The sequence below is a fragment of the Macaca nemestrina genome, chromosome 6, assembly GCF_043159975.1.
Source record: "Macaca nemestrina isolate mMacNem1 chromosome 6, mMacNem.hap1, whole genome shotgun sequence".
NCBI lineage: Eukaryota > Metazoa > Chordata > Mammalia > Primates > Cercopithecidae > Macaca > Macaca nemestrina.
Genome location: NC_092130.1, coordinates 166245387 through 166261365, shown reverse-complemented (window position 1 = coordinate 166261365; position 15979 = coordinate 166245387). Strand labels below are relative to the sequence as shown.

The 15979-nt window shown below is 42.3% G+C and overlaps 1 protein-coding gene across 2 annotated transcripts in view; it reads left to right on the top strand.

Moving 5' to 3' along the window:
• The window catches only part of LOC105492322 (OTU deubiquitinase with linear linkage specificity), a 42990-nt gene that overhangs the window by 8424 nt on the left and 18587 nt on the right, over positions 1–15979 (top strand). For both annotated transcript variants that reach the window (XM_011759335.3, XM_011759336.3), the window contains exons 2-4: positions 3061–3137; positions 9110–9204; positions 11946–12089. In XM_011759335.3, coding sequence (XP_011757637.1) covers positions 3061–3137; positions 9110–9204; positions 11946–12089 — 316 coding nt within the window. The remainder of the gene's footprint in view (positions 1–3060; positions 3138–9109; positions 9205–11945; positions 12090–15979) is intronic.

Genomic DNA, 15979 nt, shown 5'->3' with positions numbered 1-15979 from the left:
GGCCTTTAGTAAAGGCTATATTACATTTTCTGTACATTCGTGGTGGCCATGAAGTTAGCAGATATTTGTGCACAGAATCTGAGTGAAATCCAGTTGTGGTTAAAGCAATTTGGTTATACTCTGATTCTCTTATTCTTCCATTTCTGCTTTGCTTTTTTCATATATCTTGAGTCTCTTCTCTTTATTTCCAGTAATTTCCTGTTCAGCTTCCCTTTGCATTTAGTTCTCCTGTTTGTTCTGCTGTTTGTTTCTTTCCTTTCCTTTCCTGTTGGCCTTTGTAGGAATTTGTACTTGTGGGACGGAGAGTTGCTTGTTTAGAGAACCTCCTCTGGGCATTGATGTTGGATTTTGGTTATTTTGTAGATTAAAAAGAGAACAAAGTGGAGCCAAATGTGCACACAGTATAGCCACAGATTTTGCTCAAAGTACAATTTTCATGACAAATTTATTCACAAACTTAGACTAAGGAACTGGAAGAGGAACCATTTATATGGCCTCTTCCAGTCTTCTCATTTTGGAGATAAGAAAACTGAGGCCTTGGGGAAGTGGTTTGCCCAGAGATACATGCCTCCAATAATGACACTGTGAAAGTGCTCTGCTTAAATGACTGTTTTACAGGATTAAATTTGTCTCTTATTTTTTAAAGCCAGGAAAGAGGCTGAAAGATGTTGTTAAATGGTTGAGAGAAGAACGAACACATTTGGTCACTTTTTATTTTAGACCTTTGATGTATGGTCCCCATGAATCAGGTTTCTGTTTGTTTTTAACTCTGGCATGGGCTCTAAGGGTGACATCACACTTTTTACTTGAAATCTCACTGGAAGCAAGAGCACATGGAAAGTACCTTTTCCTGATACTTGTTCCCTCACCCCCACAACATTAAAATACACACAGTTACACATTTATAGAGAAAAAAAGAAATAAAAATTGATAATTGGTCAGAGTGTTCATTAATACTTTGCACCAGTGGATATAAAATGAGAATAAGAATAGCTTACTTAATTTTGAGTGCTAATTATTTTCCATGTATCTGTTTGTTAAAATAGCCCTTTGAGGTGAATACTCTTACTGCCCTTTTGACAGGTAGTTTTTTTTTTTTTTTTTTTTGAGACGGAGTCTCACGCTGTTGCCCAGGCTGGAGTGCAGTGGCGCGATCTCGGCTCACTGCAAGCTCCGCCTCCCGGGTTCCCGCCATTCTCCTGCCTCAGCCTCCTGAGTAGCTGGGACTACAGGCGCCCGCCACCGCGCCCGGCTAATTTTTGTATTTTTAGTAGAGACGGGGTTTCACTGTGGTCTCGATCTCCTGACCTTGTGATCCGCCCGCCTCGGCCTCCCAAAGTGCTGGGATTACAGGCTTGAGCCACCGCACCTGGCCTTGACAGGTAGTTAAATCTAGATGCTGAGAGGTGTAGTTACTCTAGTCATAGTTATACATACAGCTAATAAGGACCGGAATGAGGGCTAGGTAAATAAACCCTGGCAGTCTAATTCCTGGGTCCCCACTCCAACCATTGCACTCTGCAGAGGGCTTACCCACATGGCGTGTATTGTGATATATTAGGCAGGGGGCAGGTCAGGAGTTGTGAGCCATTCAGGAAGAGGGAACATCTGAGCAAATCACAGATGTACGGGCACACGATAGTGTTGGTCAGGCGTTTGAACTGAAGTGTGAATACTGCATAGGGAAATAATGGGATATAGGCTAAAGTGGTGGGTAAGGTCCTAATTTTGACATTAGTTCCCTGAGTGTTTGGGAACCACTGAAAGGTTTTAGTGGGACATGTGAGACTTCCTCAGTCTACCCCTCCCAGTACCCCTTCTTCATCTGTCTCTTGCCCTCTGACTCCTTCTTCTTGCCCCCAGCTGTACTAGGCCATGTACCAGGAGCAGGGGTGATGAGGGAATTGGAGGTAGGGGTATCTCAGTCATTCACTGAAATTTTTTTTTTAAGCCTGGCACCTCCTCCTTCCTGTGTTCCATTGGGTCTGCAGTCTTGTGTGAGGATGGGGTATGCTCTCATGAGGCAGGAGTTTGGGGGAATCAGGGGTCTGATCATTGCTTATGTGAAGGTCAGCTAGTCTCCTTGTTTTCCGCTCAGTGTGTTATTCATGCCCCTGAAGGACTTGATGCCTCCAGTTCCTGAGCCTTTCTGGGGTTCTGCCAGGTTTTCTGGCTTGCCTGCCATGGATGCCCATCCACCAGCCTTGGCTTCCCTGTCCTGTGTCATTTACCACTCCATCTGCTTTCCAGCTCTTTGGACTTTCACCTGTCTTCTGGTTTCATGAAAGATAGAATTGGGGTTTCTGTTTCCCTTTATTGTCATTTTGGGGTGAATCTTGAAGGAAAAAGGGGGCATCTTCAAACCAGAAGTCCCATTCTTCATCTTTGTCTAGCATCTAGTGGATTTTTTCCCTTTGTAGTACTTAGTGGGCTCTTTAAAGTACTGGAGACTAGGAAGCTCTGAGTAAGAAGTCGGTAGTAGTGGACAGTGGGAATATATGTAACAGCTGCATGTGTGGCTGGTTGAATGTGGTGTCAGGAAGCAGGAGGATTTTAGCTTTGGTGATTTGTAATGGTAACATAGTCTCTTCTTGTTTTTAAGGTAGCTATTGTCAAGTTTGCTTGTGACATGTTACAAAGGTTGGCAATGGGCCTGCATTCCTATATAAATACTTTTATCAGCACTATCTCCATTCTTGGAACTTGACAGAATCCGTTCAGGAGCTTCACTAATAAGATGCATGCTGTGACATCTAGGTATATAGTTGAGGCATTAATAGGCATTGCAATTAAAATGGCCTCAGAGCCACCTAGCAAATGAAGTAATGTAACTTGTCTTATTGAAAGTAAGAAATTCTGAAGTAGAAGAAAGTGGTGAGATAGAAACATAAGCATCTTTATTCTTAAGATATGAGACCCATATTTTATCAGGTTATCATCATATAAAGTGAAAAAAGTTAAACCCTTAGTGTGTTGTGCATTTTATAAGCAGCTGTATAATAGGATGGAAAATGTCAGTGCAACAAGTGTTTGAAAATGTCTGCTTTGGTGTGATTTCAGTGAGGAGGACATGTACCGTGCTGCAGATGAAATAGAAAAGGAGAAAGAATTGCTTATACATGAAAGAGGGGCATCAGGTATGTTTGGAATTGTTTTATTTATAGAGTTCTTATTGTTTATAGCAGAAAATGCAGTTAAATCAGTATATCCATTTTCATAAAATATCAATAAAATATTCTTATGTATATGGTCTTATCTACATTGATTGTTTTGCCGAAGTATGTTTAGAGACTGTTTCCTGAGGTTTTTAAATGTTCATGCAAGCATTCTCTCTGCATTCTTTACATTCATATCATTTTTCACACCTATGAGGATTGTTTTGTTTAATCTCTTGACACCGTCCTCTCTCAGTTCTTGATTTCCTTATATTCTTAGAGGGAGAGTTCAGATTTGAAGTGCATTTTTCATTTCAAATGGAAAGACTTAACTGAGAAACTGGCTGTGTACATCTTTGCCTGCAGATGGCTATATAAATGTGATTAATAAGAAAGACAGTGATGGGATCAGTAGCACAGCCTCATCGTTTTGTGATTTCATGTCTGTGTATTTCTTGTCTTGCCTGATCTTACCCCGACCAGGACCCATTGCTGCTGGAGTGAGGTGTTACTCCTGGACCCCTCCACTGGTCTGTGGAGACTTGGCTGGCAAGGTTGCATGTGGTGCACGTCTTTAGTTCCATGACTGGTCTCATGCAGGAGCTGCATAGGGATACTCTGATTTTGGGATACCTCATGAATAATCACAAGTGGCATGTTCTCTCTCATTACCTGTGTAATGTATAAGGGCACTTCAAAAAGGTTGTGGAAAAATGGAATTAAAAGATAGAAGGCTGGGTGTGGTGGATCATGTCTGTAATCCCAGCACTTGGGGAGGCTGGGGTGGGCGGATTGCTTGAGTCCAGGAGTTCGAGACCAGCCTGGGCAAACAAGGAGACCTTGTGTCTACAAAAAATACAAAAATTAGTCAGGCGTGGTGGTGCACATTTGTGGTGCCAGCTACTCAGGAGGCGGAGGTGGGAGGATCGCTTGAGCCTGGGAGTTTGAGGCTGTAGTGAGCCGTGATCTCATTACTGCACTCCATCCTGGGTAACAGCGAGACCCTGTCTCAAAAAAAAATAAATAAATAAATAAAAATATAAACCTTATTTCTCAACATAAGCTCCATCAGTTTCAAGCCCCCCCCCCTTTTTTTTTTTTTTTTGAGACAGAGTCTCGCTGTGTCGCCCAGGCTGGAGTGCAGTGGCGCGATCTTGGCTCACTGCAAGCTCCGCCTCCCGGGTTCACACCATTCTCCTGCCTCAGCCTCCCGAGTAGCTGGGACTACAGGCGCCAGCCACCGCACCTGGCTAATTTTTTGTATTTTTAGTAGAGACGGGGTTTCACCATGGTCTCGATCTCCTGACCTTGTGATCCGCCCGCCTCGGCCTCCCAAAGTGCTGGGATTACTGGCGTGAGCCACCGCGCCCAGCGTCAAGCCACTTTTAAATGATGATACCAGCCATTTGTTCATCCCTAAAGAACTGACAGGCCTGGGAATTTAACAGTGTAAATGCAGCAGTCTGTTTTGCATTATAAGCTGAAGAAAAATGTGTGTCCTTTAAGGGCTTCTTAAGATTAGGAAACAAAAGGAAGTCAGAAGGAGCCAGATCAGTACTGTAAGGTGGATGCCTAATGATTTCTCATCAAAATTCTTGCTGTTGTTTGAGAGGAAGGAGCAGGAGCATTGTTGGGATGCAGAAGGACTCTCAGTGAAGCTTTCTCTGGCATTTTTCTGCTAAAGCTTTTGCTTTCTCAAAACACTCTCAGATATTAATTGTTGTTTGGCCCTTCTGAAAGTCAACAAGCAAAATGCTTTCAACAGCCCAAAAAACTGTTGCCCAGACCTTTGCTCTTGACCAGTCTGCTTTTGTTTTGACTGTACCCCTTCCATCTCTTGGTGGCCATGGCTTGGAATGTGCTTTGTCTTCAGGATCGTACTGGTGAAGCCATGTTTCATCTCCCATTAGAATTCTTCGAAGAAATGCTTCGGGCTCTTGATCCCAATTGTTTAAAATTTCCCTTGAAAGCTTTGCTTCTGTCAGCAGCTGATCTGGATACACCCACGGAGTAGAAAGTTTGCTCAGCTGTAATTTTTTTGGTCAGAATTGTGTAGCCGAACCAGGTGAGTTGTCTGTGATGTTGGCTATTGTTTCTGCTGTTCCTTGTTGGTCCCCTTCAGTTAGGGCACAAACAAGATTCGTATTTTCCTCCTGAGTTGATGTGGATGGTCTGACGCTGCAGGTTTCATCCTCAACATCGTAATGTTCCTTCTGAAAACGAGTTATCCATTTGTAAGCTGCTGATTTCACTGGGCCACTGTCCCTATAAACTGTTTATAAATCATAAGTGATTTCACCATTCTTTCACCTATGCTTCACCATAAATTCAACATCAAATTTTAGCAGAACTCACGTTGCTCTATTAGCGGTCTTTTCAAACTGATGTCTTATCCTTCTTAGTGCCTTAGATGAGATCCTGTTCATACATGTTATAACAAGTTAGTATGAGTTTATCATGGTGCAAAAAAAAAAAAATTGAAATCTATCCATAGCTTTTTCGTAAAAGTCATTTTCCATGAACCTTAGAAGACCCTTGTCTGTGCTCTTCTGGTTTTGAGAACTGCCTTCTGTTTATGGTGAACAAAAAAAGCATTGTCATGTGTGATTAGGAACAAATGATACACAGTGTGGTTTTTATAATACTTTTTGAGCCCTTCTCAAGGAATTGGTGAATTCTTCACTGTGGTAGCCACAGGAGATATTCTTTGTAGTAGTGCGTTCCGGGGCTGCACCGTTCCAGTCTTCCATGAAACTTCAGAGAATACTCTGTCTCTACTGCTGTGGTTGTTCAAAATTTCCTGTGGAGTGCAGTGTCCTCATTAGTCAGATTCCTAAGAAGAAAGTGCATATTCAGCTGGTGTTTGTTACCGCTGACAGTCCTCCACCCTATAGGCTCTCTGTTGTGATTCTCTTCTGTCTGGCATTGTACCCCACACAGGCTATGAAGCTTTTCAGTGGGTCTTGTAACTCCTAGCTTTACTCTGAGAATGAAATGGATCCCGTTACACTTCTCACATCATCTCAGACCTTCTGGGTTCATTGTCCTTCCTGAAATAACATTTGCTGCCCTCTCCCCTGAAGCAGAGCCCAGACTGAGGCAGAAAGTTTTCTTATCCTCTCTGTTAGTGAAAAGATTTTTTTCCACCTTGCCTGAGAGTCAGCAAACTATGGTTTCCAGGCCAAATTTGACTTGCCACCTGGGTTTGTAAATAAAGTTTTTTTTTTGAAACATGTTAGTTTACATATTGTCTGTGGTGGCTTTCGTTCATGGTAAAGTTGAATAGCTGTGACAGAAACCTTATGGCCCTCAAAGCCTTAACTTATTTCCTATCTGGCCCATTACAAAGATTGAGATTCCTGTCCTATTTGAGAGTCCCTGCTTTCCGGAGGGGTTTCAGTTTTAACTTCCCACCTCCTGAGGGTCTGATTCTTGTCTTTGTCACCCATGTGGTGGCTAAAGATCAAGCCTCTTGGTTATTTCAACTCCTGGCTTACCGCTCTGGTTTTCAACTTCCCTATTTTTGTATTTTTTATTTTTTTGCCATTAGAAATGCCCTTTTTTGAAAACAGCAGAGTCTATGTAGTTTGCAACTAAAGAAAGTTGCTTTTGAACTCTGTAGTCTGCTCGAGGTCAGGCACTGCCTTGTCCTGCATCTCCAGCTCCTAGCCTGGTACCTGGCATGTAGTAGCCATTGGAGTCCTCCTCAGAGGACCACAGCAGAATGGGAATTCAGGTATTTGATGCTGCCAGCTGTGCTGGTACCCATTTTCCCAACCCTCACTGCCTACGTAGGCCTCTGATTCAGCACTTGGCTGTGGCCTATGGCTTGATCTCTTGGCCCGTGTGAGGCTTGCGCCTTCCCCCCTCAGTCATGGGGTGCTGGGCTTGCCCCACCTTGCCCAGGAGGCCAGGTCTTGTCCTGGTGTGCACGAGAATGAGGACTGCAGGGAGGAGAGCAGGAAGGTAGATTTCCTTCCCAGGAGGCCCGTTCTGAGCTGGACATGCTTTCTGTTCAGGCTCATAACCCTAACTGGAGGAAAATGTGAACCAATAAGTGTCCTGACTCTGGACATTTGCATTTCCTCCCTTTTGGGCAGGTGAATGGAAAGACAGATACATGAGAATGCTTCCATCCACTAAGTAGACACACAAAAATATATTTCTCGAATTAAAAAAATGAAGGTTTTTTAAGGATTGGCTGTGCAGCATTGGTCTCTGTGGTCCCTGTATATTATACCTCAGGAGTCTGCTTCATTTTTAAGTGAATCCTGAGGTGTGCCACAGACAAATATGTCTGTGTTATCTGTATATGTATTATTTTCCCTTTTATGTAAAGGGTTACTTTTCTTTGTAAAAGGATTCACAATGAGATTTTTAAAAATCGACAGTTCTTAAGAGTTTACTTCATTTTTTTTTTTTTAATTTACCTAAACTGCAAGAAGGATTTAGGGCCTCTTATGTGCTCCTAACATCCTGGCACCCATCACACCCTGGTTTATAAGTGCTTGTTGTCTTGTCTTCTCCAGCAGTCCATAAGCCCCTTGAGGATAGAATCCTGTCTTCATCACCTTTGTATCCCCAGTTCCTAGCTCAACGTTTGGTACATTTTAGACACTCAGTAAATATTTGTTGAATTTAGTTGAGTAAAACATTTTTATTTTATGTATAACTTGCTCAGGAGTAAATATGTTGTCAGGTACTTCTGTATTTATATTCTAAAATCATCACTAGCATCTACGTCTTCAATAATTTAAAAAGGAAGTCAAGATGTGCCTGAGAATTTACCTCCTTTTCTTCCTGAAACATACACGCTAACATGTGCATGTGCGTGTATATGCACCTACCACAGAAGCAAACCCCAAACCATATATATTAAACTAGGGAAAATATAAAGGCCATTTTGTTTTTCGCTGTAACATTTGTCTGATGGTGAGTTGTATTTTTAATTTTTGGGGATGTGTTGTTGTTAGAGTCAGGTGAGGTCTGTGGATTAACAAACATGGAGAGTTCTGTTAGTTTCTGGTTTATTATCGACTACTTTTGGCTTTTTGGGATCAGGGAAGGACATAACTACATTAAGATAACTAAAAGTAATTTTTGTTATAGTAGATGTTATTTCTTTGTATAATGGTTATAAAAAAACTGATTACTCATTGTTAGAAGTGTTTTCTCATAGTTCAGACTGTCGCATCTTTAATTGATTAGGAAAGTATTCATGAGCACCTGTGTGTCAGTGCAGCTCCAGATCCTGAGGACACAACACAACTGAGAAACAAAACAAAGTCCCTGCCCTCAAAGAGCTCGTGTTTTACTGTATTTTTGTATGGGTGTGTGTGTGGAGGGGTGGGGGAGTGGTACAGAAAAATATTTCAGGTGTCGAGTGCTAAGAAGAAAAACCAAATTGTAAAAGAGGAATAGAGAGCAAAAGTGTATGTGATATTATGATACAAGGTGCTAGCTGACCCTGGAGCAGAGGCCTGCATGGAGCCGGGGAGCAGCCCTGCAGGTGTGGGGAAAAGCAAGCCAGGTGTGTTGGAGAGTATTGGGAAGCTGTAGCTGGGGCAGGAGTCCAGTCAGTGTGAGGAATGGTGGGAGGAGAGACCAGAGAGGCAGAGAGGGGGACTGTATGAGGAATAAGGCCATGAGGCAGGAGTCCCTGGAGCTCTCTGAGCCCAGGAGTGATCAGTACCATCTGATTCATGTTTAGATGGATCATCCTGGCTAGCTACCATGTGGAGAATGGTCTGGAGAGTGTGGTGATAAGGGACACCCATTGGGAGACCCCTGTGGTTATCTAGGGGTGAGGTGATGGTGGTCTGGACCAGTGGGTAGGCAGTGGTTGAATTCTGGATTTTTTTGAAACGAAGAGTGAAGGGTAACCCCCAACTGAAGCAATATTCTGATTATGCTTTGATTTATTATTATTATTATTTTTTTTAATTCTTTAACAGAACCGAGATTAAGCGTAGCTCCTGAAATGGATATCATGGACTACTGCAAAAAAGAATGGAGGGGAAATACACAGAAAGCAACATGTATGAAAAAGGTACGACACAGAGGTGCACATATTTCAGGTCTTTCAAATAGTCTATCGTAAGTTGTTTCATATGTCATTTGATATTTTTAGACATTAGTTAAAATGACTGCTATAGACTTTATCATTGGTGTTCTTATCTTAGAGATAAGGAAATAGACTCCAAAGATAAGGATTTTGTTTTAAGTCACAGTGTTAATATAGAATCAGCATCAGTTATTCAGTGACACAATTTCTTTGAAAAACACGTAAATGACTCTGCTGTTCAGAGTTGGGCCATCCATTGGTTGTCCTCTTGGAGCCATTTGGGAATATCCTTTTTGGTCTGGTGTTGTAAAATAAAAGCCTCAGGGATGCCTCAGGCCGATTCCACACTCCTGCTTTCCACAGCACACTGGGTTTGCTTACACACCCTCTGGTCCTGGGGCCTAGAACCTTCCTCGACTCCCTACACAGGGGAGTCAGGAACTGCTCCCTTTACTTAAGGTGTCCCAATCTCATTGCATAGACTGGTGATGTGAAGATAGTCTCCAAGGCTGTGGGATGACATTGGGGGTTCATATGATGTGGTCCTGCTGTGGTTGTTTGGGCTGGTTCATTACTCAGCTCAGACACCATGGCCTACATATACTACGCAGGTGATCAAGTAGCAGGGCCTGTGGGCTCTACCCTCAGATGTATACCAGATCCAGTATTATCAGTAGGAGGAACCATGTGAATTGCTCAAAAACAGTCAAATAGCAGATTGAACCTAAGACTTCCATGACCTCTTGAAACCTTTGCATTTATTTTTTCTCATTTTTATCTTGGGATTATTTACATTATGAATTTGAATGCACTTCTTATATATTAGAGATACTGACCGTCATATTTAATAGAAATATCTTTAAAATTTTTTTGGTTAGGATTTTAAGTTTTTAAGTATTTGAATATTTAGTCTTTTCCTCAGAGCTCGTTTTTATAGAAAATAATTGCTTATCTTTCAGCATGTACCTCAACTGCCCATGGGCTGACCTTAGTAAAAATCTAGCTGCCACTTGTAAAGCTCTGAGAGCAGATGATAGCTCTCTGCAAATCTGAAATGTAGATGCTTTGTGTTTTAGGCGTTTATTAGAGAACTCAATTATGAAACACCTGGAATTCTTAGTTCCTGCCAGAGGTTAAGAACATTTATATTTTTGCTGAACGTGCTGTTGGTCACTTGCAGATTTTCCAACCTCCAGCCCATCACGACCCATGGCAGTAATTAGAGCATCTCAGATGCCTGAAAACAGCTTTCACCTCCATTCTATTTTAGTCGTTATTTGCGTAATTGTCTATTTTTGTTTCTAATATTCTTTTGGAAGTAAGTTTCTATAAATTCAGATTTAATTTTATTCTGAAATAGCGTGAGTAATTTATGCATTTGGAAAGGTACAATTGCAATTGAATTTGCCATCGTAAGTATTCTGGGGTAATTAAGGTTTACCATAGGCAAGAAGTACATAATTATTAGTAGGTGTGATTCTGCCTGATGGAACCTTATGTGTTATAGTGGTTGGACCACTGAATAAAAATGCAGTCCTCAAAATGTTGTTATTGGGGGAAAAAAGTACTTTTGTATTCACTTAAAATATCATCCTATGACTTGAACCTTGAAAACAGCTAAGAACGAGGTTTTAGTACCTGGACACACAGGACAGAGGTGGTCTGCATTGCGCCCACTCCACAATGAGGGTAACACTTCTTTCTTTGTGTGAGTGCAGGGTAGGAAGTGGGTCTTCAGTGACTATCAAGGAAGAGTGGGATGAGTTAAGGGGCTGGCTGGACCCAGGGCCAGGGTGATGGTGGGCAGCTCAGTCAGTCTCAAGGACTGCATGTGCCTAGCTGGAGAAGCCAGGCATCATGCATGCTGGGGAATCAGAGTCACTAGGATTTTATGGTGTCTTTTCAGGGTACGTTTCAGAATGGTCCATTGGATGGCTGTTTTTGAGTGCCCAAGCATGTCACTGAACATTTTCATTTCCTTGTTTCACTTCCAGACTGAGCAAGAGTGACACTTCACTTAAAAAAAGAAAAGAAGGCGGGGCGTGGTGGTTCACACCTGTAATCCCTGCACTTTGGGAGGCAGAGGCAGGTGGATCACCTGAGGTCAGGAGTTCAAGACCAGCCTGGCCAACATGATGAAATCCCGTCTCTACTAAAAATACAAAAAAAAATTAGCTGGGCGTGGTGGCTCATGCCTGTAATCCCCGTTACTCAGGAGGCTGAGGCAGGCGAATTGCTTGAACCCGGGACGCCGAGGTTGCAGTGAGCCGAGATTGCGCCATTGCACTCCAGCCTGGGCAACAAGAGCGAAACTCCATCTCATAAAAAGAAAAGAAAAGAAGCCTAACAGAATTATTCAGCCATCTCTTGGCATATAAACTTTTATATATACATGCACATACACAAAGCACCCCCGCCCTGCTTTGTGTTTTGGAAACTTGGGGTTTTTCTGTATTTTTTTAATATGAAAATATAAACTTAGTTTAGCTCTCTTTTTTCTTGCCTTTTTGTTAAAGAGTTTAGGGTTAACTGAAACACAGATTAAACCCTTCAAAATGTTGGTTGCCAGGGAGTAAGTGTTAAAACATTTGCCTAGGAAGGGACATAAAACTCCAACTTTGGGCTTCCCAGTGGTCCCAGGCCAAGTTTTTTCCACAGGAATGAAACTTTCTCTGCTATCTCAAGTCAGTAACAACCATTTTGAATTCTTTCATACCTTTTCCCAGGGCTATGAGGAGGTTTCTCAGAAGTTCACCTCCATACGGCGAGTCCGTGGTGATAATTACTGTGCACTGAGGGCCACGCTGTTCCAGGCCATGAGCCAGGCTGCGGGGCTGCCGCTCTGGCTGCAGGATCCAGAGCTCATGCTGGTACGCTGCTGCTGCAGGTTTGAGTCCAAAATGTTTCAAACAATTTTTGTGAGAAAATTTTCCCTTTCTGTCCATGCTACCTGCTATTATCTTCTGCAGTATGATGTCAGCATGTGCGTTTATTCAGTTTTGTGTGGCTGGGATGATTTCACATAGTTAAATGACCAAAAATAATTCGTATTTCGTAGAAGAGAAAAATGATAAAATTTATGTGAACAATTTAGTTGAATTAGAGAGCAGATGTTTGTGTAAAGCACTTAGGAACAGTTTGATTTCAATTTTGGTGTTTGTTTTAAGTAGGCTGTATATGTTACTGTTTGAGAACCTACTGGGGTTTTAGAATACACATTTCTTTCGTTTCTAGCTATAATTCAAGAAATTAGTACTTTTGGCAAAGTGTGAAGATTGGCTTAGTAGGTGGCAGAACAGCGACACTAGAAGAGAGATGATTACTGTCACATGGAGAGGGACTTCCTGAGGAGCTGAGACTCAACCTGTCCCAGGCCTGGCCCTCTTTAGCGTTTTAAATGTACCACATGGCAGACCTGCACTGGAAAGTCATTTGTCTGCACGTCCTGACACAGATAAAGTCATATAGTCGTGTGGGTGATAGACGACTATCCTGAAAGATTTTTTGGTCAGGAATGGTTGGTCAGAAACAGCAATATACCCATGTAACAAATCTGCACATGTACCTCCTGTATCTAAAATAAAAGTTGAATTAAACAAAAGAAATGGCCACAGCCACCCAACGTTCAACAGTCACCACCCTGCTCAGTCAGCAACCGTCAACGTTGAAGCAAGACCCTCCACCAGCAAAAAGATTACAGCTTACTGAAGGCCCAGATGATCATTAGCGTTTTTTTTTTTTTACCAACAAAATATTTTTAAATTAAAAAAAAAAAAAAGGAAAGAAATGGCAATATGACATTAACTGGAAGAAAATTGAAAGTCTTGTGCTTAAATTTAAAAAATCCAAAACCCAGAAATGCCAGCTGTGGGAGATTGGCCTTATAGCAGTTTATGAAAAGAAAGAAGAAGATGTTAGGATTCGAATTGATTGCAAGCCCGCTATGAGCCTGCATGAAATGCGATGTCCAGCAATGATCACAAAGCCCTAGCTGCATTTTATTTTTATTATTTTTATTTTTATTTTTTTAAAAAGACCAACCTGGCTGCATTTTAAAAGGAATGATTCTAAGAATTAGACTGTGACAGCCCCACCTTGAACTGGGCTGGTCAGAGGCTGTCTCGAGCTCGGTACCTGTATCCTCAGCAGACGGAAATGTGGCCAGGATGCTTCATCGCATTCTGGGAGCAGTTGAAGGAGCTGGGGTATTTTCCTAGAATAAAGAAGACTTTTAGAGGAACTTGTTGTTGGCTAAGGTAGAGGTCTTTTAGGTGGATGAGAGATCACACGCTCGGAAGGGCAAAACCAGGACTGGTGGGTAGAGGATACTCCCGGTCTGTTCCACGATTATTTAATAAACCAGCACAAAATCACCACACCTCTATCAACTGTCAAAATGACATCTGGAGCCAAGTGTGGTGGCGCCTATAGTGTTAGCTACTTAGGAGGCTGGGGTGGGAGGATCACTTGAGCCAGGAGTTCAAGTCCAGCCTGGGCAACATAAGGAGGCCCCTTATGTTGGGGAGTCTATTAAAAAAAAAACAAAACCAACATCTGGGAAAGATATTTTCTTCTAAGCAAAGATGTATGCCATCTTAAGCAGATTTTTCAGCATTAGCTTATTTCTTTCATATAGAGGCAAGAGAAATGGGTATACTAGGCTGTTTTTTCTTTTGTAAATGATGCCATTTATTAGTAAAGTATTTCAGAATTGTTTGTCAGCTGGCAAAAGCATTCCTATGGTTGGATATAAGACCCAGCTAGAGAAGCAAACAGTAATTTCACTGTTTTTGCTTTGCCTTGTTTTAACTTCTGTACTTGACAACTGTAGCTATATATGACACAATTTCTAGATTGTGGTGGCATGTGCCTTTGTTCTTAGCTACTCAGGAGGCTGTGCTGACAGTTGTAGCTATATTATATTAATCTACAAATGTATATTTCTAGGTTGGATGTAATATCCCCCTCAATTTAAGCAAAATTTTCCTTTTGAGGCTTTAAGGAGCTATTTAGATTTATGGACTCACTTGACACTAAATTTGTGTTTTTATACTTTCTGAGAATCTGGGGTAAATAGTGTCCTAAGTAATTAATTAAAGTATAAAATTGCTTTAAACAAAGTAAAGTACAGAGGCCGGGCGCAGTGGCTCACACCTGTAATCTCAGCACTTTGGGAAGCTGAGGTGAGCGGATCATGAGGTCAGGAGATCGAGACCATCCTGGCAAACATGGTGAAACCCCGTCTCTACTAAAAATACAAAAAAATTAGCTGGGCGAGGTGGCGGGCGCCTGTAGTTCCAGGTCCTTGGGAGGCTGAGGCAGGAGAATGATGTGAACCTGGGAGGCAGAGCTTGCAGTGAGCAGAAATCACGCCACTGCACTCCAGCCTGGGCGACAGAGCGAGACTCTGTCTCAAAAAAAAAAAAAAAAGTAAAGTACAATGGCCCCGCCCCCGCCCCCCCTTTTTTTTGGTAGCAGGATATATTTGGGTAACATTGTCTGCCATATTAAAAATAGTCTGGGTAGATTACGTTCAAACTGTTCAAACTCTAATCGCTGTTAGAGTGTGTTGCATGTGTGAGTGATGGGGTTTTAAGGTGGTTTTTAAGGTGGTTTTTCACATTAATTTGAGTAATATGAAAATAGTTTTAAAATTCTTAAGGATTCTTTCTAGTTTCTTTCCTTTTCTATGTGTATCAGCTATTATATTTTTCTGGGAGCATAATTTAATTAGTTGGTCACTGTGGTTTGGTTTTTGTCATCTAACTTTTATTGAATGCCAAGAGGCCTCTGTCAAAGAGAGAAAACACAGTGTACCTGCCTGTGGGTTTGGTATATATGTTTATTAAATGTTGGGTCTAAATGTTAGCTGAAGAATATCTTTGTTGTTTCCTTGCTGTCATCCAGCCAGAGGACTTGTCCTTGTGTTACTGTTCCAGCCCTCAGCAATTTAACATAGTTTGAAAATTTCCTTTACCCAGTTCGTTTTGTGGTGTCACATCTGAGACATGATTGGATGACAAATTCAAATTCAGCACATGCTTCGCGTTTGAGGGGCTGGTGAAGGAAGGAACGGACCCATAAGCTTAGTCTGGTCGTGCAGATCTCCCAGGTGGCCTGCAGACCTTCCTGTGGATGCCTTTCCACTCCTGTTCTCACTCTGGCCCCCCTCGCCCCACAGCCCTTCCCTTGGAAGGTCCACTGTGACAAGGGCTTTGTTGAGTGAGCGTTTCTTGCAGTGTGACCGAAAGAAATCAGGGGTGGAACCTTTAGCTAGCTTTATCTGCTTCTGTTTGCAGATAGAGAGATGTTCTCTGTGGCATGTTGCTGTCTTCTCTGTCTTTTAGAACATCATTTGGATTTAGGGTATTAAAGGGAACTGGGAAAGCTAGACTGAGTGACCCTCCCCTTAATCTGTGGTCAGTGAAGGAGACCTGGGCTTCCTTTCTGCTGCTGCTCAGCTTTGCTGGCCTTGCTCTTTTCCCTGCCTATGAGGCAGAGCTTTGTCCTTATTGCCCCTCTGACAGTTTGGCTGCCCTTCACCTGTCATCCTGCCCGGGCATCCTGTTTGTTATTCACATTTCTGCCCAGATCCCAGTCTCTGTGTTTGGCTGCAGCCAGATCATCTGACCCTCACCCCAGCTATGGAGATTGCCTAGTCTGGCTCTTAAATGTGGGACAACACTTTGGTCCCTGAGAGGGGTGTCCTCTAGAGCACGGGTCTTTTGGTTTCCAAGTTCGCTACATTTTATAATGTCTC